This window comes from Manis pentadactyla, chromosome 16 (genome assembly GCF_030020395.1).
Source record: "Manis pentadactyla isolate mManPen7 chromosome 16, mManPen7.hap1, whole genome shotgun sequence".
Classification (NCBI taxonomy): Eukaryota; Metazoa; Chordata; class Mammalia; order Pholidota; family Manidae; genus Manis; species Manis pentadactyla.
Window position 1 is genome coordinate 5,837,950 of NC_080034.1, and position 27,722 is coordinate 5,865,671.

Sequence of the window (27,722 nt, forward strand, 5' to 3'; positions counted from 1 at the left end):
TATATATCACAAACCAGTAAACACATACAACTTTATACATGTATAAACACACTGCACATACATGTATATGCATGTGTACACTGGGTCATGATGGAAGGTCTTCCAGGAAGGCCTCTTGGTCCCTCACATTCCCCAGCCCCCGCCCAGAGAATGAAACATTACACTTCTGCTGTGTCTCTACCATGTTAATGCTTGTCAAAGCTTTACTCCCATGTTTGTGTTCCCTGTAAGAACATAAACTGCTAACACAGGAGCTGGCACGCAGCTGCAACTTGGTGAACATTTATTGAAGGAAATGACTGAAATCATACTTCTGTGCTTGCTCAGCGAACTAATACCTAATCTAGGACAGTAATTTTTAAAAGGCTTAAAACACTCTAACAATAACAACACAATAAGCTATCATTTACGGTCACTTTTCCTGGTACTTGACATGTGTTGTTATTTCATTCTCACAATTCTTTTAGATACTGTTATTATTACCATTTTTAAAATGAGGAAACACAGAGACACAAATTACTTCCCAAATGTCACACAGTAAGTGGCAATAATGAATTAAAACCAATTTTTGACTCAAGAAAACAAAATTATACATTACGGAATGTTAAAGATATGCTAAAAGGTTAGTAGAAAATTAACTTACTTCAAATAAAAGTCTATAATAACATCATTTAAAAATTCTCCTTCACTTAGACAGTGCAGGTCCTCATTAGTAACAGAGATACCTCCCTTAGCTGGAGGTGGTGGGTAGACTATCAATCTGCAAAAAAATTTTAAAACACAAGCAAATAAATAAGTAAATATATATGCAAACACACATGTGTATAACTGAAGTGTAATAAAACAGACAAGAAATTCAGAACATTGCAAACATGGAGGAATTCTCACTTCTCTACAGGGCCCATGAAGATGGTGTGAGTCTCTCCGGTTTCTTCTTCCTCATCAAAAAGCTGGAATTCTTGTTTGTTTTTAAGTTGTATTTTAGATTCAAGAGACACCTGGTAAAAGAAATTCGAATCATCAATTCACAAAGTCAATTGAGAAAATTTAAATAGAAAGAGCAAGCACAAGGCAAGGAAGCTTTTCAAATGAAAATATGAATCTAAAAAGTACACATGCTTTTTAACAATTACAAACGGCAAACAGGCAAAACTGGGGCCCACTCCCTTTGCACCCACAGCTTCTAAAACAGCAGCACTTTTCCCACTTTTTAACAATGGTTTTCTGGGTTTTGTCTAAGATCTCTACTATCGATATTAAATGAGATCATGTGAGTAAAAACCCAAAGAGCAGATACCCCGTTTTTTCTCCCGGGGTGGAGGTCTGTCTAAACTCAGTGGTGCAGCCACCCATGGGGTATGGAGCCCAGGCCCGAGGAGCCCAGGCCCGCGAACGCCTCCTCCAGACACAAAAACAAATCTGTGGGCGCCGGTCACTGGCATCTGCACCCACCGCAGCCTCAGGCTCCAGCTGCTCTTTTCTTTCCCTGGAACCACCTCCTGCGGCCGGTTCTGCCAGCGAAGGGGAACACCTCCCCTCCCTTCCTCTGCTCTTTTCCTTGACCCCCTAACTGTGTCAACAGCTTTTTTTCTGGTGAGGCCTTGCTCAATACCAACATTGCACCTGATTTCCAAGTCTGCATAGGTTGAAAGATTTTAAGTATTTCTAAAAGTGAGCAAAATTCACCTGCTGTAAAGTGGCACAGAAACTTAGAGTATTTAAGTCACATTTGTGTCACTTAACATTATACTATGTGTTACAGTGGTACTGAAGCCCTTGGTTCAGATGGATTTGAGTTACCTACTATATGTTTGGATACATATATTGACAGTCAAGATCAAATCATATATATTCTTCACTTGCCAAGCTTTCAAACACATATGTGCATGTTATATATAAATGTACAATGCACTGGGGACCAGAATTCCTGTATTTATATTGAAGCCAATGGCATCACTGATAACGACTAGCAAATTTAAGAAACTATAATAATCGGTTTGAATATAGCCCTGTTTGTAAATGTAGGCTGAGAGTGGGAGGTAAAGAGAAAAGGATGAGAGAAAAAGAGACAGAAATTAAAGATAAGAATAGAGTGTGGGAAGAAAACTAAAAATGCCTATACTAAGTTCTATTTGCGACACAAACCACCTACCCACCATTCGTGTTTTGACATAAGTAGTTTACAAATCACACATAAAAAGCAAGTAATTCTGAAATGGAATTATTAAAAAGATCTAACTCCAAAATGAGAGGTAAAATAATGTAACATAGTTCCCTTTCATGCTGTCCATTATTTAAAAGTACACTGAAAAATTTTAAAACATAATTACATTTATTTTGTTTTCCTTTTGTACACAACTTCCTTTGATGCTCTCTTCATACGTCCTTGTACAGGCAACAAGCCTGCTATTGGCTTCTTCAAAGGGAATTTTCGCAAAAAAATTGGACACATTATTCTTTATACCAATTTCAGTAATGATATTTTCAAACACCATGTTTGCCTGAGGATCTAGGCCATTTTGAAAAATTAAAATGATGTACTGTTCTTCCAAATCTGAAAAGAAATCAATAGAACTTACAAGTTTAGAAGAAAAAAATAAGCAGACATTAGAAAAAGAGTAACAACTAGGTATTTCCAAGAGTATCACCGGAAAACCCGGTGTACATGCTCCAAGCAACGGTGGCACACAGCGGACGTACACGAGCCCTGGACCGAGGACCGGCCAGTTCTCCTGACAGTGTCCCGGGTTCTGAAGAGGGAGGAACTGTAACACCCACTAGCGGCAGCTCAAGAGCCAGTCTATTCGTGGATGTCACTAATTCACCTCATCTACCAGAATGCAAATAGAATTATGGTTTTAAAAACACATCAATTAACATTTTTGTCAAACACAAATAAGAAACTGCCTTTTTGTTCCATCACCTCAGAATTTAACTGCAAACACTGCTGTCACTGACGTGCCAGCTGTAGCGATCCTTGATCCATCACCAAGCGGAAGCAGCAACGACCACTGAGCATTTATTTCACAGCTAGTCGCGCGGGGCCATAAATGGTAAGAAGGGAAGGAAACAAACTGGAGAACCACATCTGTTGGTGACAGAGGATGAAGACCCATTCTTTGAACTTGCAAACTTCCTATTCAAGCCAAGTTTCAAGGACTCCAGATTTGTATGGTTGATTTATACTTAGCACTCTTTATCAGCTCATTTAAAAAAAAATCATTTTACTCAGATTATATAGTGTTCAAAAAAGAGTGCAAATCTTTTCAGTTTTAACCTGTTTTGAAAACTTTCTAAATGAATTAAGTTGGTTTTTATTTTCAGAGCTCCCAATACTTGTGTACTTTTCTCCATCTGCTAATGGGGGCAGTAATATCTACCTTACAAGGTCCCTGTGAGGACTGTAGTAACACGCACCAAAGCATCTATCAAGTGCACACTCACATTCTGCTGTTCAGTGTATTCTATGGATTACTATAAACTGCTCTACATGACGTACTTGCCAGCTTATTCACTCCTTTACGATCACTCCACACCTGATCCTCCGCGTTCACTCGCAGCTGCATGCCCAGCTTCTGATAAACTGCTGGTATTGTCTGGAGAAACACTACTGGTAATTTTCGGACATTACACCATTCACATTTAGTTAGATCAGAGGTATTTAAAGTAATCCCTACAGGATCAGTTTCTGGTTCTGGGGGAAAACAAATGGAAATGGAACGGAGTCAATTATTAAGAGGGCAAAATGACAAATGCAGGAAACTGAGAAAATACAAGTTTAAAGTTATGCACGTATTTATTATGCTCTGTAAATAGTAACTCTAGTGGGAAATAAAGAAAAATCTTTTTAACTATTTCAAAGAAGCTTCTATATTTTTTCCAAATTAAAAGAAGATTCCAGTGAAGTATACTTATAAAATTAAACATAGGTTTTATGATGTTACAGAATGAAACTATACTGATACACACCCTTTGTTAAGATAAATGTAATAACAAATCACCTCAATGAATTCTATGAATATCATTTTAATTTCTATTCCTGTAAAGTGTTTAATGTAAACAAAGCTTTAGTGAATAAAAAGACATAAAAAGCTTACCTTCTATCTGTATCTTGATAAAATCTAAACAAAACTAAAAATAAGATAAATTAGTACCAATCATATACATGTGAAGACTTTGCTGCCAACTCCTAAATGGCGTGTTATTTCAGTCTTAAGACTACAGAAGGCAGAAATGGAACATCTACCATGTGCTTAAATATGAGCTATTCCCCCCTCCTAATTCTCTCTCAAAAACATGGGCTTCCCCTTTTGTATTCAAGTACTTAGAACATTTTTATTTCTGCTTTTCTTTCAACTTCAAAGAGATGTTGAGAGAATATTACAACACCTGAATATGCCATACCTAGATTTCCTGTTAGTATCTCACCATACCTACTCTATCATTCTTTCTATGTATGTATATGTACATACTCCCTTTTGCTAAATCAATGCACACATATCTCAAGAACAAGGGAATTCTCCTTTGCAGTCCAAACATCTTCACCACATTGAAGAAAATCAAGATTAACTTCACCTGACATAGAGTTCCATACTGAAATTTTCCCAGCTGCCAAAAATTGTCCTTTATTGCTGTTTTAACTTTTCCCCAATCCTTAATTCTATCAAGATTATACTACATTTGCCTCTTTTGTCTACTCCAATCTAGATCAGAAACCTGCCTCCCTCTTTTCTTCATGACATGGCCTCTGAAGAGTTCAGTTTAGGGTCTACAAAATGTACAACATCCTAGACTTGCGTTTCCTCAATTTTAAACTCAGGCCACTGTTTTCCAGCAAAAACCATCACATCAGTGACAGTTTTGTACCTCCTACTTTATCACACTGGAAGGCAAAAGATGTCAGGCTGTCTCGCTATCGATACAAGTCTAATCACTTGACAAGACAGTGTGCCAGAACTTTCCACTGTAAAACACATTTTTCCCTCTGTAATTAAATAATAATCCATGGAGAGATACTCGAAAGCTTGTTACTTTTCTTAGTAACACTCTGTCCAAAGGTTTTAGCATTAATTGAAGATCTTGTGGTCTGAACTGGGTATTGCTGATGATTATAAAATGTTGATTTTCTAACTATTTTAATATGGAGAAGACATAATTAGGCCTAATATATCCTGAGCTTATACTCATTTTGTGTCTATATAAGAGAACTGAATGAAGAGATAAGAACTTCAAAATGCATTAAAAAAAATAAGTTGGACACAATAATTTGCGATCACAATATGTCAGTCACAGGGATGGTAGTACAGCATGGAGAATACAGTCAATGATTCCATAACATCTTACTACATAGATAGTAACTGCACTAGAGGGGGTGAGGGTTTAGTAATATGAGTAACTGTAGAACCACTGTGCTGTGTATTTGAAATCAACATAAGATTATATATCAATGATACTTTAATAAAACAAAGGTAATTTGGATTATCAAAAAATAGTAAGTTGGATTAGTATGTAGTGGGATGAACAGATATATGAAAAGCAAGTTTAGAAAAATGGTAATGGCAGAAAGTAGCTGGGATTTTATGAGTGCTTACTTTAAAATTTTTTCAACTCTGAAAATCTTCACAATGTAAAAAAAAGGAAGCAAGAAAATACATAACAAATTTTAGTAATTATTACAATAATTGCATATTCTAGAATGTCACTAAACACAATTTCTAAAGATTGTGTTTGAAAGTAGTATGTTATTTGGTATTACTGGAAAGTAACATTAATTGGGGATATCAAGAAAGGTACTGTAGCCTGGGAAACACTCAACACACACAGGAGCAGAAGTTACATGCTTTAAAAGGTCTATTAGATAACTCAAAATGTGGCAATAAGGATGACTTAAAAACTAACATGGAAACATTTTAATAAAATTGTTGCAGGAAATGTAGAGGCACAAGATATAGGAATAAAAAGAAGCATGTCTAAGTATTTGTCATTCTAACATTTGTGTATACCTAAGTGATACCCCCAAGAGCTTCTGGACTTAAGCTGCCATAAACCTTGATTTTTTATCTTCTCAATTTTCTCATTGGAAAAATGAGGAACTGCATTATATTCCTAATAATGGAAGCCATTTTCCTATTAAACATAAGTATTTAGTTTTAAATAACAGTAGCTTTTCTAGATAGTGCCAAATTCTAATGCTGAGGGGATTTAAAATAATTCACCTAGTAATAATGATACATTTAAAATAGTAAAAGATTAAAAAATGTCTCAGATTAATCATGACAAAGCAGATAAATTATTTCACTACAAAATATAAGTATGTTATGCTAAACAAGGACCTGTCAAATCATTTTTTAGCACACTATCTGCAGAATGTACAGATCCATTATTCTTCTCTTCCTTCATCAAAGAATGTTCTTTTGGAAAATCCCATAGCACAAGGAAGGTTAATACCACAGACTGAAAACCTCTACACTGTAAGCACAACTATTTTTTGGCTGAGATATTTCATTTAGCATTTTTAACAATAAAAAATATGTATCAACACATTTATATTACACACACTGCCCTTTAAAGTAAGTTCACAGTTTTCTTCACTAGATTATATAAAACCTAACTGGTAACTGTCATGTAAAAAGCATTATGTTCAAACTCTTAATATAGTTCTTGATAGGTAGCCTTGAGACTAAATACTCAACTTTTAGCTAAATGTCTAAATTACCAGCAAAATCTTGATCATACTAAAAAGTCCTGAATAACTGTTAATATGGGGAAAAGCCATAAAACTTACATTTTTGAGGTACAGTGACACAGAATGACATTTTTGTTAATTGACAGAAGTTAGGAAAAATAATCTCTACTATGAAGGTTTGTAACAAAACACAAACTTCATAAATTCCTGACAATATGTTGCAATGCTACCAGGCAATTAATGGATAGACATTCTATGCCTAACTTGCTCTGAGTCTCTGGAGTACTTCTGAAATGCTCTAGCTCTAGGGTTTAAGTTGTGAGTAGGTTGAGTTTTTGATGAAAAAAGACAAAAAATGCTAGTTTCCCACACAACTTTCCTGATAAGAAATCACGCCCACATTTCATTTTCTCCTAAAAACTAACATATAAAGTTTCCCCCCCTTCTGATCATATTGTATCCTAGAACCACGAATCCTAGAAAAGTACTACTTATCAAGATTTAAACAATAATAATAAAACCACCCTTTAACTTTCCTAATGTGATATAATGTGCTTTCTGAAAGACAGTGTTTTATGTATAAAGGATAATACTAGGAGACAGTGTGGAAAAATAACTGGCAACAGTCAGGGAAGTCAAGTAAAGGCATTTAAAAATAAAGCTTATAAAATAAACTCAGTGCTGCAGGGAGACTGACCTACCAACAATGTACAGATACCCTGGGAGGAGGAAAAATGATGACTAAGAAGGCTGGGTGATGACATCGTGTAACTAAGAGGACATTACATTAAATCTCCTCTACAAGAAACATTAAAATTTCAATCAGGAAATCCACATTTGAATTGAATTGGGGGCAGCAGACTAGTAAGTATGACAGGTAAGAAAAAAGGATCACAGAAGGTGCTTTGGGCGTTGTGGGCACTGAACTAGCCCAGAAGTGCAGTGCCTCTTGGGTGGCCATTGTAGTTCAATCATCTGTTTCTAGGAGTCTTAGAAGACATTTTCCAGCAGACCCCAAAGCTTTCGGGGTCCTCTTTCTCTCATTACAGTTCTTTAAGATACTCTCTTCATGCACTGAGCTGGTCTAAGAATGACACAGTCACACACTAGGGGGGTTTCTAGCCCAGGAGAACAGCATCTTCCTAGGATGAATTTGTCACTAATTTGAACATTGCATTCTGATTAATTTTTTTACCCACTGATTTTTATAGTGAGGAACTATTTATAACTTTATATTATCCTTTTATCATTTATACTTGTTTATATTATACTTTTAAAGCAATTTGAAGCCTTGAAATAATTTTGATCTATTACATTAAGTATTTCAGTTTAGAATTTAAGAATATTACACATTAGCTTTAGCCATGGAATTCTGCATCTTATAACTGGGACAGTAGAGACCTTGAGAATGTACTTACAATCACAGGCTCTATTAACAGCCGAAAGAGTGTTCCCACTCGTATGCTCCGACAGTTCAAAATGACGCTCTCAAAGGAACTCGGGCAGTTTAAAGTTACAGGATCAAGTGAAGCTTCTTGAGAAGTCACCTTGCGACGTTTTAGAGGTGTGTTGACAATAGAATTACCAAACTGAAAAGGGAAATGTTCACGGAATAAGTCACTAAAACAAGGCCGCCAACTAAGCATACACAACGCAAGAAGACCCGCCACAGAAGTGTGGTCATCAGGACGTCACACAGATTCACTGCAGCACGTCAGATGGGGTGTCTGTGTTATAATTATACCTCCTGGGTCCAAACTACATCTGCACCCCCTTTAATGATCTGATCATTGTGAACATTAGTAACAACTCCTTAGGTTCTGGTGTCCAACACTGTAGAGCCAAAGGCAAGAGTGACTGCCAAGTGAGCCACCGCGGAGCAGCAGGGCTGCACAGGCCCCACAGGGGCACGCGGCGGGAAAGCTGGCGAGTAACTGGCACTGCGGGTGCCTTGAATTAAATCAGCAATTCTTTAGAGAACAGGTAATTTAGGGGAATGGTCAGTTACGTTACAAAAGAATGCTTCTTTATATATTTAAGGATGTTAAACTACTTTATCTGTTAAATTAAGATTTCAGTCACTTCCAAATGTAAATTAATCATAATATGATATTTCTCTAAGTATGTAATTTAAGCATAACTAAAAGTAATTGTTAAAAGCTTTATTATTACAAGGATAAACATACTCCTGTCAGAAAACAAGAGGAAAAAAGCATCCACTACAGAGAAATGGGCACTCATCCTATTCTCCCATTAGAGACAAGGCTGTGATCTATAACCCAGCAAAAACCAGGTATGAAAACAAAATGCTATATATATCACACACACAAATATTTATTTCTGTAAACTGCTTTTTCAGGTTGAAAAATTTATTATGAACATTTTCTCAGATTATTAACAGAAACCTATTAGAAAGGTTTAAAAACTTTTTTTAGCTTTGGAATTAGTTCTTCACATGAGACATTATTTAGCTCAACACAACAGATAACTCAGGAGCTGCTCCAGGGGACCCCACAGAGGAGGGGCCAAGTCTAGAACTGGGCATCCCGCACCGTCCTGGGGAGCCTTAAGGGCTCTTCCGCGGGCCAACATGAAAACTCCTCCCCACACGTGCATTGTGGAAATCCCTTAGTTGGGTAGCACCCTCCAAAGAGGGCTGGCCCCGAGACCTTTCTGACCTCCCCCCAGGAAACACTATTCTCCAACTAGCATTTCTGCAGCTAAATCCTGGTGTATATAATTACTGCCAAATTGCACTCCAGCAGAGTTATGCCAGTGTACGCACCCAGTATTCCATTTCTCCAAACACTAACCAAGATGAGATACTATTATATTTTTGAAAATTTCAGCTAATAAAATGGTAATGTAAATGAAATGCTTTAACTCCACTGGCAGGTCTTTACTTTTTTGAATTCTATCGTTTGCTTTACTCATTTTTCTACGGTTTGCGTCTATAAAGGGCCAACGCACACTGTGTCACATAGTTCGCTCTTTTTTCCCACTTGCACTTACATCAAATTTCCGTTGATGGTGTTTTGTGCACTATTCTATGCTTTCCTTTTAATCAAATATATTTATCTCTTCATTTACTACTTCTGCTTGTGCTGAAATGTCTGGAAAGGCATTCCCCAAGATTATAGTAAAAACAGTAATCAATCTTTTTTCTATGATCATTAAAGTTACTTTTTGTTTTTCATTTCTTATGGTTCTCTTTTTAGCAACGAAGTATGTATGTTTCTATATTTTTATCGATATTCCAAAATTCCTGACATATATATGCACATATATACATGTATATACACTTCTTCACAACTTTTTTCTTAAAAGTTTTTACAAATTTAAGAAAAATATGCATGTATTTCTGCATCTGGGTATTCTCATTCAATAGAACTGTATAAAAATCTTAAGACATTGACAGAGCTCTAATTTTTATTGTCAATGGCTGCAAAATAGTTCACCATATGGATGTGCCGTATTTCTTCAGCCATTTCCAAACTAACGGGCAATTACTTTGCCTGCAGCTGTTCTGCCGATAATCATGTTTATTGACACAGTCTTACAAACTGGAGGGGGATGATTTCTTTGAGATTGAGTCCAGGGAATGAATTATTTGGTCATTCGGTATACATTAAAAAAAATTTAACACACGCCATTACACTGTTTTCTCAAAAGGCCATTAACAACTTTCTTTTCCATCAGCAAATCAGCAAAGTACCCTTTCCCTTGGATTCTTGCCAGCAGTACATTTTAATTGATTTTACATTGATTTGGAAGTCTGTCAAGCATATGGTTGTATCTGATTTTCTCTTTTAACTTGCACTTCCTTACTTATCTGCACTTTTCATGTGGGAGTTTATTATCTGAATTTTCTCCTCTTTTTGACTATTTCTTTTTTCATTTCTTTTTCCCTCCAACTTTTAAGAGTTGTCTATTTATAGTTATTAGAGCAGTTAAAATGCTTGCATTACAAATAGCCCTCTCTAGATCTATTATCTGTTACATAGTTTCTGTTCTTCTGCCATCTAACAATTTGAAATTTTCATAGAGTAAAATATAATGACTTCTCCCTGTCCACTAGATTATATGAGTACACTTTATAGTTGTAATTTGCTGTTAGGATGATGTAGTTTCTTCTTGGTGAATTTTTTACACTTTAAGTCTTTAACTGAAAATTATTCTCATGCATGTTTTAATGTTCTTTCAAATAATCTTCCAAGTGGAATTTTAAGCCCCACTTAAAGAACTACTCATCTTTTTCTCCTATGGATGCTGCCTATCGACAAAAAAGTTACATCCCCAAAGGGAGACTTCATACGAACGGTGTCGGCCAACATGAAAAGCACCTGGTCTCTCATCCTTGCTTTCCGCGGCAGCGGGCCTAAGCTCGCCTCTGCGTCCGCGGGGCGGCCCCCCAGCGCCTGCTCTGCTCCGCAGGGGTCCTCCTTGAGGGCCGCTTCCGCTCGCCCAGTGGACGGTGCTGGGGAAGAACATGCCGAATCAGCAGGCTGCGGAGACACGCTTTTCCTTCTCTTAGTCCTGTCATTGTCATCATCATCATCACTGGACAAAATGACTATAAAGAAAATGTTAAATACTTCAGGTGTTTCGTTTCTGTCAGTTAAATACGTAAATACGTTACCAAGGTGGAAGGCAGACCACATTTGCTTTGGGAGACCTCCTCCAGATATGAGACTAATCAAAATGAATGAAGATAAAGTAAGTTCTCGCTAATGAAAAGTTAAATTTTGAGAACAGTTAAAAATGGAGAAAGCATAAGAACTGGCTTTTTTTTTTAAACAATATGCAAATATGAAATTGATTCTTAGTCCATCACCATCATCCACACAAAACATACAGCAGAAACTAAATGTTCATTAGTAGGCCTATTTTAGAGTTCCAAAAATCTAAACTATGAAGATAATCTGCAAACACACTGTTCACAAAATAGCACTTTAAGTGTATATGAAACTCCATGTGACCAAGTAATTTTATCTCACCCAGAAAATCACTAAAATCATCAGGCCCTGGGAGAACTTAGACCAGTGCCTAATACTAACTAGATTGTATTAGGGCAAGACATCACAAAGGTATCTGCTCGTACACCTCAGTCATTACTGAATCTTACCAAACCTGCAGAGCCACCCTTGAGCCAAATCTTAAACCCTTACCCTGGTTTATAATGTACAAAATCCCGACCCTGCCTACTACTCCAATTTTCTCATTCTACTCCATTTTCCTCTCTTTATGCTCCAGACACTCTAGCTATTTATTTTGTTCCTCAAACAGCACAAGCTTATTCCTGCCTTGACTGCAACTCCCCTAACACTTTGTAGTTCTGTCATAACATCAGCTTAAATACCACTTTTTGACTGACTACTCGATCTGAATGTAAGCACATAGGTGGACTTGCTTATTCACATCATTTGATTTAAATCTTCTGTTGTTTTTTGTTGTGGACATTTATTTACTCTTTTGTCTCTCCCCACTGCATATACAGTGTAAGGGATCATCTGGTTCACTGCTCCATTCCCAGTCTAAACTGTGCCTCCTAAAGAGAAAGCATTCAAAGATCACATGCTTTGGAATGCATGAACTCATAGGAGTGGTTTTCTTTTTTAGTATCCCAAACATAAATGTCTAATTGATAAGTTCTGAGTAATTACATACCCCAGAGAGGCTTCATTGCCACATAATTCCACCTGTCTTATTTTGCTAAGCAGTCTCAAAAGCAAATGCTAAAATTGGATCTTTCTTAAAACTGGTACTTTATCATTTTATTAACAGAAAACATAAAAGGCCAGATTAGAAGGTCTAAGCAAATTTGTATGTATTTGAAAGTTAGGGCTTTGCCACTTACTAGCTATCTGCCTCAGTTTCCTCTCTCCAAAACTGGGGACTATACTGGTACCTAGTCAAAGAACTGTTGCAAGAACAAATGATTTAATAGGTAAATAAATTAATAACTTGTTTTGCACAGTGCCTGACATATGTAAGTTTTTTAAAAGTCCAAGAACTGCTTATGTTTATGAAAAACCACACAGAAATAAGCGAGGCCTAGTGTTCTATCTACAACTACTTTCATGGAAAGCAGTTACGCTTCAAGGGCATTAAACCTTCTGTTATCTACTGTAACAAAACTTATTCTAAAGCCCCAACTGCTGCAACAGACAGCACTGTACTACATGATTGTTTTATTAACTTAAAATAAATGAGGGTTCTGCTCAATGTCACCAGAATTGCAAAGCAAATGGAGTGTGAAAGATGACATTATATAGTTAAAAAAGTTAACTATAGCTGCTTTAATTCTATGTAAAACACACATTTTTCTCTCTATATATCTAAGATTTAGGTCAGGGTCTGCTAAGGACTGAATTGTGTCCCCCCCCTCAAAATTCCTCTGTTGAAAACCTAACCCCAATGTGACTATATCTGGAGACAGGGCCTAAGAAGAGTAACAAACGTTAGATGAGGTCATAAAGGTGAGGCCTCAAGGTGACAGCACAGGTGTCCCTGTAAGAAAAGAGAAGAAACCAAGAGATCATGCTTTTCCTTGCTGTGAAAGGACAGTGACAGGAAAGCCATCTGCAAACCAGGAAGAGAGGCCTCACCAGACACCAATCCTGATGACACCTTGATCTTGGATTTCCAGACTCTGGGACTATGAGAAAATACATTTTTGTTGTTTAAGCCACTCAGTCTGGGGTATTCTGTTACAGTGGCCTGAGCAGAATACAGGGTATCTTTGTACTTATATTCCAAACTTGTCCCCAGAGACACCAGCATGTCTTCCTCCTCACTAATTCACTGTTCAGAAGCTCCTTTATCAAGAATGCCAGTTCTACCACCTAAAAAGTGCCCTTTCTCATTGTGATACTGACAACTGCTGCTCCCTATCCCCGGGTGGGTCTCACTTTCCACCTGGAATTCGTGACTCCTTGAGACACTGCATATTTTACTTACTATTTAACCACCCAGGACAGAATAAAAGCTTCATGGTAATAAACTATTTTAATGGGAATAAAAATTTAAGAATTATTAAGTATATTAAAAAAACAGACTTTGGAAGCAGAAAAATCTGTTCATTCTAAACTCCAATAGTCCATATGCGTAAAATATTTAGAAGTCACTCAATCTCCTTAGGCCTGGGTTGCCTCATTTATAAAATGCAGTGTATTAGTACCTACCTCACATGATTGTAAAAATAAATTGGCTAGTGTAGAAACCTTTATCACAAAGTACACAGCATGCAATAAATGATATTCCTATCATATCCATATTACTAATATGAAATGTTCTTAAAACAGAACATATTTTTTCATATACTTTAATTAGATGTACTTACTTATACTTTTTAGTTTTGTTTTTGAGCAGGGGAGGGGAGTAAACCTAGGCTTTATGGTTTTAATTCATTGTTGATATGGTTGGTGCTAGGTTAAGCTCTGAATAAATTATCACCTCAGAACCACATGAATTTATCTTTGTTTTCCTTATCAACTTAACCCCCCATCCTGGAAACCTCCTCAGGATGTTAAAAATTTGGCTCAGTAATAATGCTCAGTAACTGTCTAATAAATAGATTAGATTTTTCATCATTATCTTACCATTAAAATACAAAAACCTCACCATTATGAACAATTCAAATGATATTAACAATATTTAATATTGCATTGGTACAACACTAAAATGTATAATAAAATATCCATTAAATACCAACATCATCATAACAGAATGCTGGCTGGACAGCTATCATACAGTAATTATTTTTTTAATAAAGTTCTTTTCAGAAAATAAGCTAATGTACTGGTATGGGCTAAGGTTTTTATATTCAATTGAATTAAAATAGAACTTGAAATGTTTCTGAAGTTTAAAGAAAATCTTAATTTTACTCCCTTTATTTGCGAGTTTTCAGAGTAACGATTTAGAACCTTAAGCAACCTCTAAGGGTAATCAATGGAGAGCCTTTTTCTTTTGGGGTTAGTATGGGGATATCGTTATTAATTAATTTCAATGTATTTGACGTATTTCAATGAACAGTAGTTATGATTTCTTTTGTGACCCGAATAGACATATTACTGGTCAGTGGGGGACCTTTCATTTTAGTGCATGTGCCCTTCTGACATGCCCATAGTACTTTCTGGCAGCCTCTATGCTTGTGAAAAGGCAAGATGATCTAGGTTATTCTCATCTGTTTGTGCCCCAGACCTGGAGTCAGTCATTTCTCTGAGAAGCTTGGGTTATTTTTAGTGAAAAATGTTTTTAAAAAGTACCAGTATTGTCAACAGGGCTGTTCATGTATAGACCAGGGTTGCTTAGTTCTCTAGGCATGTTCTGTGGATAAAATCAGGAAATTATTCTCTATTTAAGAGAAAATATATAATAATTTTGCAGTATTTCCAATTCAAATTTAAAGTTACAGGAGTTTTACTTCTTTGATTTCACTTTTGTATTCCTTTTCTCTAACAATGAATAAACTTAGGATTTCTTTGAGTTCTGTTTGACCTTAAAATATATATATACCGCAGTAGGAATGTACAGCCACAAAATTTTTATTTGAAATGCATTTGAAATATTCTGCAATAAAAGCCATCAACTAAACATATAATCAGGTTCATTTGTTTCATTAAAATTTTCTTTTAACATTTCTGATTTAATTTTGGTTTATGACCATGCAAAACATTTAGATGGTTCCAGAGTCAAATATATAAAACAAGGTATATTTAGGGAAACCTAGCATCTATCCCTAATTCCTACATTGTTTCTTCCTTTCCAAACAGCTTCTTTTTAAAATTTGGTATATTTTTTCATTAAAAAAAAAAAGTATATTCATTCTTGGTAGCATGCTATGCACTGTGCTCTGCATCTTGCTATATTTACTTGATTAAAGATCTTGGAAACCACTCTACACAATATTAAATGAGATCTTTCTCCACTTTTACAGCTACAAATGCTATACATATTCAACCAGTCCCTGGCTGTTTCCAATTTTCTGCTATTTATTACCTAAGACTGCATTTCAGGGTACACACATATGTATACATGTGTAGGGACAGGAAAAAGATGTAGGGGTAAGGGACTCATTTCCACTGAGTCCTTCCTATGTGTCAAGTACATCACTGGATTACACGCTGTTCTATTCACTCCCTCAGAAACACCCTCAGGCAGGAACCTCACCCGTTTACAGATCACCAGGCCAAAGGGAAGAAGCCGGGCGTGACAGGCACTTATCTGAGACAGGGGCAAAGGTCTGCCAGTGCTCTTGGGTTTTTTCTGTGTAAGGTGGATAGGATGAGAACAAAATCGATTATTTTCTGACTACATGGACAGTTTTAATTGTCTACCCAAAATCATATTACATAATTGACACAGAAGATACCTATTAAAACTGTACTTCTCAAATACGTTCACGCTCACATTAAAAATATATGTGAAAAATACTGGACTGACAGAAGTACTAAACAGGGTAAAATACTTACTTGGATCATTTAGGTCCGACAGGCTTGTTTTCCTTTCTTTCAGGGTTGTGATTCTGGCTACTTTTGCCCGAGGTAAAATGACTTTCCCATTTGTGTGCAAATAATGCTGTCTGCTATCATCACAATTCACAATAATATCAATTGGGACCTTTCCCACACTGTTGCCATAAAACTTCCTGGGTGGTAATGCTGTGTTTTGTGACTTCTGTCCTCCAGAATTCTGATGAATTGATGTTCTTAATAATGGTCCAGTAGATTCACTCAAAGTTATAGCTTGTCTACAATTTATTTGCAAATCCTTAGGAAAAAGAATACCACAACTTTGGCATTTGGTCTGATTTTCTTTTTCTTTTCCACCTTTTGGATAAAATCCACATTGTTTGGAAACTTTAAGTTCCAAAATAATAAAAGAAACAAAATACTTTGGCATTTTATTTCAACATTACAGAATAATGAAAAAAAAATCTCAAAATTAAGTCTCTCACTCCCCATCATCACCATCAAGGCTACCATAATATCCTGAATACATGATACTACTTGGGGTTTAGTTATCAGAATGCAGAAAGGACTTTTCAAGAGCATCTAGTCCAGCTATCTTCAAATTAGACTATACTCCTCAAGGGCTGTATTTTCTAAGGCACACAGGGCATAAATAGCCTTAAAGGAATCAATGTCTAGGTCCTCAATTTCCACATAAAATTTTCCAAAAACTGATTTGATTATGCTTTTTTGATGTCAAGGAACCTCCTGCCACAACTTCTCTCCTATTTAAAGAGAACTCTAAGCCTTTCTTCCAGTTTGAATATTACAATGGCACATTGCATTGGGTATAAAAACCATAAACTAAACAAAAGGAGAATTTTAAATGTTAGAAAAATGAATCAATTTTCAGTTTTGGTTGACAAACACTTCTTACAAGACAACTGTTTTCTAAGAGTGCTTCAAAATATTTTGAGGAAGGCCTATCTAGGTAATAATTCCAAGATTACTAAAAAATGCTTTTTGATGTTAAGAGTATCATCTGATTTTGTGCATATCAGTTAGGAGTTCAAAATATTAAGTGATCCCACTATAATAAAAACTTCCCACATTCATGAACTTATTTATGTGAATAAGGTTCTTCGATACTTACATCTGTGAAGAAAAATATGAATAGATGCTGAATACTGACTGTCTCAGGAGTTAACATGATATTTATCAGTGGACACATGAAGTAAATGACAGAAGTCAATGTCTCTAATTAAAAGATGAATTTCTGATCATTTTAGTTTTTATGTCAAACATGACTTATCAAACTTTGTACCAATATATAATTTTAATCAATAGTGCATGGTTAATAACCCAAATAACTGAATCTAACAAATTTTTTTAACACTTTCAGCCTTGTATCACAGGGAATGGGTAAGTGGATAAATATTTGTGTAACAATGAAATGACAGACTGAGATGATAATTATCAAGTGTATGGTATGTGGATGCTACCAGATCCATATATGAGGAGAGCAACTTAACCATCCCATTTAAAAATGTTACTCCTTTCACTGCATCAATTATTATATCCCATGGGATCATTTAAATTTGGGATGAAAAATGTTTACTGTCAACTAAAAAATATGTAAGAGAAGACACAATTATTTAAAATTCCCTTCAGCCTTTCAGGTGACAGAAGTCCTCAAGTGCTTGCAGGACTGACTGGTAGGTGGTAGTTACACGTGTACACATAAGCAACAAAATTCAGCAAACTGATACTTATGTTCTATATATTTTATTCTATGTAAATTTGTAACTCAAAGATATGTAGGAAGTATGCAAACAAGTCTAAAGACCGCTGTTTTAGTTAAATCTCCTTGTTATAAAGAAGAAACAACTGATAAAGAAATTGTTTCCCTTGCCCAACATGATTAGTAGCAAGGCCCTTCCACTATACCATGTTACCTGTTCAAGAAGCTAAACCAGGGAACAAACCAAGCTTTACCCGTGGCAAAACTGAATTTAGCAGAACTATCAGCTCAGGTATAGGGTGAAACTCTCAGGGCCTGGTGAAGAACAATTCACAGGTATCTACAAGTGAAACAATTCCCCAAGCTGAGACAGGGCTGTGAGAGCTGTGTGCCTAACGCAGAGTGGAGAGCTGATACCAAATGCCTGCTTCATGGAGAGAAGGCCACAGAGGGGCCACGTCTCACCAGGACTGAATCCATCCTGCAGGAAAGGCCTGCGACGAAGCTGTGATTCAAAAGGATCGACCTGATCTCCAAATGCCCTGACTGCCCAACGACAGATTTCAATGAATCTTCAAGGAAGACAATGAAGTCCAATCACTCAGTAGCAGCTTAGCATATGTGGATTATAAAAAGAGCATGTCTCTTTCTCGGCTAGTATATAGGAGAATTCAGTTATGCTATTTGTGGAGTCTAGGTGTAAGGAGATTATTTTTCTCATAGCACTTTCAATAGGGCTCTGTGTATGAGAAAGCACAGGTAGCAGGTAAACTGTGCAAACACCTGATTAGACACAGATATGGGACAGATGATCTGACTCTCATATTTTGGCCTACTGCCAATCTGTGAGGGAAATAACAGAACATTTAAATGAAACACAAACAATGCTCCTGGCTGGTTGTGTCCCACGGAGCCTGAAAGGGTAACCTGTAGAAAGGAGTCCCCCGTTTTGAAATACTACATACATACTACCCTGTATGAAATACCTAAGAAAAACCTGAACCCCACTATTCCTGTGATGTGCAAAGACATATTTCCACTTCTAGCTAGGTTATAAATTTTGTGGTACACCAAAACCAAAAACCAGAAAAAGTTCAAAGTCATTCATTTAAGTGGGAGACAGAGCCCCACTTTTCACCAAAGTGGGAGTCAGCTATGTAACCACCCAACTGTCTTTCAAGAAACTGAGGATATAATCAAGCTGGGTGTGACTGCCTGCAATACTTTAGTGCACACGATAAAAATGAAGAGGGCATATTTCAAAGAAAAGAACAATGGGAAAGCAAAACTTCCATGTTTCCTTGTATAAAATTGATACTGTAACAGAAAAAGCACATCCCTCCTATTAAAATTTTCAAAATTGAAATATGGCAGGAAATACAGTGTGAGCTATTATCATATCCTTCCATCAGCTAAGAACTACCTTGGAACCATCAGTAACAACTAGGAATACAATGCAGATCAGCTGAACTGAATATGGTATTACATTTTTCATTATAAAAACTAGAGATTAAGAATTTATCAATCTAGCAATCTAAAAACCAGAATCTGAACACTGCTCAATAACTTTTAGTAAAGTATGTATAAAGTAGTAAATTTTTGTAACAATTTTGTTAAGTGTAATTTCTTTTGAAAAACAAAGATTAGTCTCATTTACCCTTTTTGGTCAGTGGAAGACTTTTACAAAATAAAATAAATCCAAATCACGTATCACATACTGTCTGCCAGTCTCTACACATACATAATAACCAATAAGACTTAAGAAGAGTGAGCCTTTGGTAAGACACCACTGAGACAATGTCATTTTAGTAAATAACTTGACTTTGTTTTCTTACAATAGGTACACAATGTGGAATACCACAGGCTAACAATGGACAAAAAAGCCACTAAGCCTGCTCAAAAATAAAAAATTCCACAAAGGGTGGCTACAATCTATTTTTCATCTTCATTAAGAAAAGAGTAAGAGCAACTGGCACGCTGGTAAGGAATAAAAGAAGGAAGGTTTATCTTAGATGTTAAAAAAAGTTGTTTTCATCTGGCAAGTCTAGTGGAGGAAGGACGGTGTGCTTGGAGGAAAGCCTTCTTCTTTTCTCCTTCTCCCCTGCCTGGGCCAAGCAGGAGCCCTGCAGTGGCGATGCCAGCATGGCCGAGGCCAAGTGCAGGTTGGCATGACAGGAGACAGGTCACGTACAAGGCAGCAGAGCAAATGAGGAAATACACTGGTGATGACAGGAGTCAGGTTTCTCTCCGTCACGAGAAGGGAGTGACAAACATGCGAATTAGAAAAAGCCAAGAAAAACACTGTGGTGTTGAAGCATAACGGGAACTCCCAGTGTGAAGTCATGGATTTCTATCTGTGCTAGACATTCTCTCTCACACACACACACGCGCGTGTCCATTTCCCAGCTGTCCACCGCGAGGGCCCAAGAATGACCGGCAGGAGCAATGAGCACAACCAGAGCCCAGATTCTCCTCCACTTACAGGAGTAACAGCTCCTCAGAGAAACGCAACTCAGCTGAGACAGAGCGAAAACGGTCTAGGCCACCTGATTATACTAAAAAGTGAGTATCAAAGATGGCGCATACACCGAAAAGGAAGAGCAGCCAGCAGGAGAACTTCCCAGGGGCCAAGCCTGGGGCGATCTGGGCACCATAAGGACAGCCACAGGATACAACTCTGACTTAGACAACAACTCACAGGTCTGTGGTAGTTAAGGAACACCTACTAAGTAACTAGTGGGCAAATCTAGGTGAGCACATCTTAAGATAAAAGTTATTGTTATCAGGAATGTAAAACAGCACCCTGCGCCTCCTGATGTGGTGCAATGATAAGCTTTTACAGCATCACGTCTGAGGTACCCTGAAAAATGCATAAATCATGACGACTCTCCAGACAAACCCAACCTGAAGTACAGCATAAGTGGCCTGTATTTCACACAAATACCAAGATTATGAAAGATAAAGGGAGATTGAAGAACATGACAGTTAGATGTGACATATGATCCTGAACTGGATCCTGTTCCCATAAAGAACATTAATTGGGTGAAATTTAAATGGAGCTTATAGATTAGATGGTAATTCCATGTTACTTTAAAAACTGTGACAGTGCATGCTGATTAGACAGGAGAATGTTTTTTTACTAAGGAACCGTACACTAAAATCTTAAGTGGTAAATGGTATCATGCCTGTAACTTATAGTCAAATGGTGTAGAAACACACACACACACCCAGGTGGGGCGGGGGAGGTGGGAGCAGGCAGAGGGAGGGAGAACGATAAAGCAAATGTAGAAAACTGGGGAATTTAGTAGAAGAATATGTGGATAGCCTATTATTTTTCCAATTTTTCTGTAAATTTAAAATTATTAAAAAAATTTCTGGTTGAGAGAAATTATTTAGAGTATGCTGCAGGAAGGTATTGATAATTTATTTCCAGAAAAATATACATTCTAGATTTTGAATAGTTAAAAAACAATATCAGAGGAGGAGCCAAGATGGCGGCATGAGTAGGGCAGCAGAAATCTCCTCCCAAAACCATACATATTTTTGAAAATACAACAAATACAACTATTCCTAAAAGAGAGACCAGAAGATACAGGACAATAGCCAGGCTACATCCACACCTGCGAGAACCCAGCGCCTCGCTAAGGGGGTAAGATACAAGCCCCAGCCCCACGGGACCCGAGCGCCCCTCACCCCAGCTCCCAGCGGGAGGAGAGGAGTCAGAGTGGGGAGGGAAGGGAGCCCAGGACTGCTGAACACCCAGCCCCAGCCATCCGGACCAGAGCGCAGACACAGTGCGTGGTGTGCTGGGTATTAGGGAAATGGAACAGTAAAACCTGCGAGCGGGTCCCTGCAACCGGCGCCCCTGGGACAAAAGTGCTTTTGAAAGGGACAGGGACCCCACAGCTGGATGGAAGTGTTCCGGGACACTCAGCTCAGCAGTTGGGAATTTGGGGAACTCTGGGCGCCCTAATCCCCTGGGAGGCAGCCCAGTTCTGAGGCCCCTCATGGCGATAAACAGCCTCCTGCCAACTACCCCTCCGGCGCGGCCCTGCCAAAGCAGGGAAGAAGCCTGAGAGCAGTTGCACCCACAGCAACTGCCCGGAGCCTCCACGGCAGTCGCCCGGGGCAGAATCAGAGGCCCTGTTGGTGGGCAGCTGCCTAGCACAAGCCACTAGAGGTTGCCATTCTCACAGGAAAGGAAGGCGGACAGCAAGCAAGAAGGGACTTTGTTCTCCCAGCTGACACACGCACTAACTGCCCATGACTACCTCTATCACCATGAAAAGGCAGAAAAATTTGATCCAGACCAAAATTACACAGACAGTCCCAGAGAGGGAGCCTGGGGAGATAGATTCAACGAATCTTTCTGAAAAAGAATTCAAAATAAAGGTCATAACCATGCTGATGGAGCTGCAGAGAAATATGCAAGAGCTAACGGATAAAGTTGGAAGGGAGATTACGGAAATAAAACAGTCTCTGGAAGGACTTAAGAGCAGACTGGCTGAGGTGCAAGAGGCCATTAATGGAATAGAAATCAGAGAACAGGAACATGGAGAAGCTGAGGCAGAGAGACATAAAAGGATCTCCAGGAATGAAAGAATATTAAGAGAACTGTGTGACCAATCCAAATGGAACAATATCTGCATTATAGGGGTACCAGTAGAAGAAGAGAGAGAAAAGGGAGAGAAAGTGTCTTTGAAGAAATAATTACTGAAAACTTCCCCAAACAGGGGGAGGAAATAGTCTCTCAGAAGACAGAAACCCACAGAACTCCCAACAGAAGGGACCCAAGGAGGACAACCCCAAGACACTTAATAATTAAAATGGCAAAGATCAAGGACAAGGAAAGAGTATTAAAGGCAACTAGAGAGAGAAAGGAATACCCATCAGGCTATCATCAGACTTCTCAACAGAAACCCTACAGGCCAGAAGAGAATGGCATGATATATTTAATGCAATGAAACACACGGGCTTTGAACCAAGAATACTGTATCCAGCACGATTATCATTTAAATACGAAGGAGGGATTAAACAATTTCCAGACAAGCAAAAGTCGAGGGAATTTGCCTCCCACAAACCACCTCTAAAGGGTATTTTAAAGAGACTGCTCTAGATAGAAGCACTCCTAAGACAAAATGGATGTCACCAGAGAAAATAAAATCACAGCAAAGAAAGCAGAACAACCAAATACTAACTAAAGGCAAAAAATAAAATAAACTACCCACAAAAGCAGACAAGGGAAACACAAAAAAGTATAGAATAAAACACCTAACATATAAAGAGTGGAGGAGGATAAATAAGGGAGAGAAATAAAGAATCATCAGACTGTGTTTATAGTAGCCTAACAAGCAAGTTAAGTTAGACAGTAAGATAGTAAAGAAGCTAACCTTGAACCTTTGGTAACCACAACTCTAAAGCCTGCAATGGCAGTAAGTACATATCTTTCAATAATCACCCTAAATGTAAATGGACTGAATGCACCAATCAAAAGACACAGAAAAATAGAATGGATGAAAAAGCAAGACCCATCTATATGCTGTTTACAAGAGACTCACCTCAAACCCAAAGACATGCACAGACTAAAAGTCAAGGTATGGAAAAAGATATTTCATGCAAACAACAGGGAGAAGAAAGCACCTGGTGTTGCAGTACTAGTATGAGACAAAATAGACTTCAAATGAAAGAAAGTCACAAGAGATAAAGAAGGACATTACATAATGATAAAGGGCTCAGTCCAACAAGAGGATATAACCATTATAAATATATATGCACCCAATACAGGAGTACCAACATATGTGAAACAAATACTAACAGAACTAAAGGAGGAAGTAGAATGCAATGCATTCATTCTAGGAGACTTCAACACACCGCCCACTCCAAAGGACAGATCCACCAGACAGAAAATCAGTAAGGACACAGAGGCACTGAACAACACAGTAGAACAGATGGACCTAATAGACATCTACAGAACTCTACACCCAAAAGAAGCAGGATACACATTCTTCTGAAGTGCACATGGAACATTCTCCAGAATAGACCACACACTAGGCCACAAAAAGAGGCTCAGTAAATTCAAAAAGATTGAAATTCTACCAACCAACTTCTCTGAACACAAAGGTATAAAACTAGAAATAAATTGTAAAAAGAAAGCAAAAAGGCTCACAAATACATGGAGGCTTAACAACATGCTCCTAAATAATCAATGGATCAACAACCAAATTAAAATAGAGATCAAGCAATATATGGAAACAAATGACAACAAACCAAAGCCCCAACTTCTGTGGGACACAGCGAAAGCAGTTCTAAGAGGAAAGTACATAGCAATCCAGGCATATTTAAAGAAGGAAGAACAATCACAAATGAATAGTCTAAAGTCACAATTATTGAATTGGAAAAAGAAGAACAAATGAGGCCTAAAGTCAGCAGAAGGACGGACATAATAAAGATCAGAGAAGAAATAAATAAAATTGAGAAGAATAAAACAATAGAAAAAAAATCAATGAAACCAAGAGCTGGTTCTTTGAGAAAATAAACAAAATAGATAAGCCTCTAGCCAGACTTATTAAGAGAAAAAGAGAATCAACACACATCAACACAATCAGAAACAAGAAAGGAAAAATCACGACGGACCCCACAGACATATAAGGAATTATTAGAGAATACTATGAAAACCTATATGCTAACAAGCTGGAAAACCTAGAAGAAATGGACAACTTCCTAGAAAAATATAACCTTACAAGAATGACCAAGAAACAGAAAATCTAAACAGACCAATTACCAGCATTGAAATTGAAGCGGTAATCAAAAAACTACCCAAGAGCAAAACCCCCAGGCCAGATGAATTTACTGAAGAATTTTATCAGACATACAAAGAAGACATAATACCTATTCTCCTTAAAGTTTTCCAAAAAATGGAAGAGGAGGGAATACTCCCAAACTCATTCTTTGAAGCCAGCATCACCTTAATACCAAAACCAGGCAAAGAACCTACCAAAAAAGAAAATTACAGACCAATATCCCTGATGAACATAGATGCAAAAATACTCAACAAAATATTAGCAAAACGAATTCAAAAATACATCAAGAGGATCATACTCCATGAACAAGTGGGATTCATCCCAGGGATGCAAGGATGGTACAACATTCAAAAATCCATTAACATCATCCACCACATCAACAAAAAGAAAGACAAAAACCACATGATCATCTCCATAGATGCTGAAAAAGCATTCAACAAAATTCAACATCCATTCATGATAAAAACTCTCAACAAAATGGGTATAGAGGGCAAGTACCTCAACATAATAAAGACCATATATGTTAAACCCACAGCCAACATTATACTGAACAGTGAGAAGCTGAAAGCTTTTCCTCTGTGATCGGGAACAAGACAGGGATGCCCACTCTCCCCACTGTTATTTAACATAGTACTGGAGGTCCTAGCCACGGCAATTAGACAAAACAAAGAAATACAAGGAATCCAGATTGGTAAAGAAGAAGTCAAATTGTCACTATTTGCAGATGACATGATATTGTACATAAAAAACCCTAAAGACTCCACTCCAAAACTACTAGAACTAATATCGGAATTCAGCAAAGTTGCAGGATAAAAAATTAACACACAGAAATCTGTGGCTTTCCTATACACTAACAATGAACCAACAGAAAGAGAAATCAGGAAAACAATTCCATTCACAATTGATTCAAAAAGAATAAAATACCTAGGAATAAACCTAACCAAGGAAGTGAAAGACCTATACCTTGAAAACTACAAGGCACTCTTAAGAGAAATTAAAGGGGACACTAACAAATGGAAACTCATCCCATGCTCTTGGATAGGAAGAATTAATATCGTCAAAATGGCCATCCTGCCCAAAGCAGTCTACAGATTCAAAGCAATCCCTATCAAATTACCAACAGCATTCTTCAACAAACTGGAATAAATAGTTCAAAAATTCATATGGATCCACCAAAGATCCCGAATAGCCAAAGCAATCCTGAGAAGAATAGAGTTGGGGGGATCTTACTCCCCAACTTCAAGCTCTACTACAAAGCCACAGTAATCAAGACAATTTGGTACTGGCACAAGAACGGACCCACAGACCAGTGGAACAGATTAGAGACTCCAGACATTAACCCAAACATATATGGTCAATTAATATACGATAAAGGAGACATGGATATACAATGGGGAAATGACAGCCTCTTCAACAGTTGGTGTTGGCAAAACTGGACAGCTACATGTAGGAGAATGAAACTGGATTATTGTTTAACCCCATACACAAAAGTAAATTCGAAATGGATCAAAGACCTGAATCTAAGTCATGAAACCATAAAAACCTTAGAAAAAAACATTGGCAAAAATCTCTTGGACATAAACATGAGTGACTTCTTCATGAACATATCTCCCCGGGCAAGGGAAACAAAAGCAAAAATGAACAAGTGGGACTATATCAAGCCGAAAAGCTTCTGTACAGCAAAGGACACCATCAATAGAACAAAAAGGTACCCTACAGTATGGGAGAACATATTCAGAAATGACAGATCCGATAAAGGGTTGACATCCAAAATATATAAAGAGCTCACGCACCTCAACAAACAAAAAGCAAATAATCCAATTAAAAAATGGGCAGAGATGAACAGACAGTTCTCCAAAGAAGAAATTCAGATGGCCAACAGACACATGTAAAGATGCTCCACATCACTTGTCATCAGAGAAATACAAATTAAAACCACAATGAGATATCACCTCACACCAGTAAGGATCACCACCATACAAAACACAAACAACAACAAATGTTGGCGAGGCTGTGGAGAAAGGGGAACCATCCTACACTGCTGCTGGGAATGTAAATTAGTTCAACCATTGTGGAAAGCAGTATGGAGGTTCCTCAAAAAGCTCAAAATAGAAATACCTTCTGATCCAGGAATTCCACTTCTAGGAATTTACCCTAAGAATGCAGCAGCCCAGTTTGAAAAAGACAGATGCACCCCTATGTTTATTGCAGCACTATTTACAATAGCCAAGAAGTGGAAGCAACCTAAGTGTCCATCAGTAGATGAATGGATAAAGAAGAAGTGGTACATATACACAATGGAATATTATTCAGCCATAAGAAGAAAACAAATCCTACTATTTGCAACAACATGGATGGAGCTAGAGGGTATTATGCTCAGTGAAATAAGCCGGGCAGAGAAAGACAAGTACCAAATGATTTCACTCATATGTGGAGTATAAAAACAAAGGAAAACTGAAGGAACAAAACAGCCGCAGAATCACAGAACCTAAGAATGGACTAACAGTTACCAAAGGGAAAGGGACTGGGGAGGATGGGAGGGAAGGGAGGGATAAGGGGAGGGGGGAAAGGGGGCATTATGATTAGCATGTATAGTGCATGGGGGGCATGGGGAGGGCTGTGCAACACAGAGAAGACAAGTAGTGATTCTACAGCATCTTACTATGTTGATGAACAGTGACTAATGGGGCTTGTGGGGGGCACATGATGAAGGGGGGGGCCTAGTAAACATAATGTTCCTCATGTAATTGTAGATTTATGATACCAAAAAAGAAAATCCAGATTTACATAAGACCACCAAGAATCAATGTGTGTACAGGAAGGGGAGGGAAGCCCTCCTTTATAGTTCTTATTATGTTTGTGTGTGCAATAAACTTTGAAAAGTGTGCCAAATAAATAAATAAATAAATAAATAAATAAATAAAACAATCTAATGAAGGTAGAAAAGTTTGCCTGAGTAATTTCTCTAGGTCTCATCTAGTCCAATAAGAAAAGGTCACCTAGAATTTAATTAGTAAAAATAATATTAAACATACCAACTGATG

General features: G+C 37.5%; 1 protein-coding gene across 6 annotated transcripts in view; it reads right to left on the reverse strand.

Annotated features, from left to right (window-relative positions):
• Positions 1-27,722, reverse strand: part of SENP6 (SUMO specific peptidase 6) — a 115,635-nt gene that overhangs the window by 19,970 nt on the left and 67,943 nt on the right. For 5 of the 6 annotated variants that reach the window (XM_057494332.1, XM_057494331.1, XM_057494334.1 and 2 more), the window contains 8 exons: positions 16,159-16,456; positions 11,029-11,258; positions 8,104-8,274; positions 4,098-4,131; positions 3,500-3,694; positions 2,331-2,554; positions 889-998; positions 644-760 (listed from right to left, as the gene is read on the reverse strand). In XM_057494332.1, coding sequence (XP_057350315.1) covers positions 644-760; positions 889-998; positions 2,331-2,554; positions 3,500-3,694; positions 4,098-4,131; positions 8,104-8,274; positions 11,029-11,258; positions 16,159-16,456 — 1,379 coding nt within the window. The remainder of the gene's footprint in view (positions 1-643; positions 761-888; positions 999-2,330; positions 2,555-3,499; positions 3,695-4,097; positions 4,132-8,103; positions 8,275-11,028; positions 11,259-16,158; positions 16,457-27,722) is intronic. The other variant, XM_057494333.1, reaches the window with a different exon arrangement.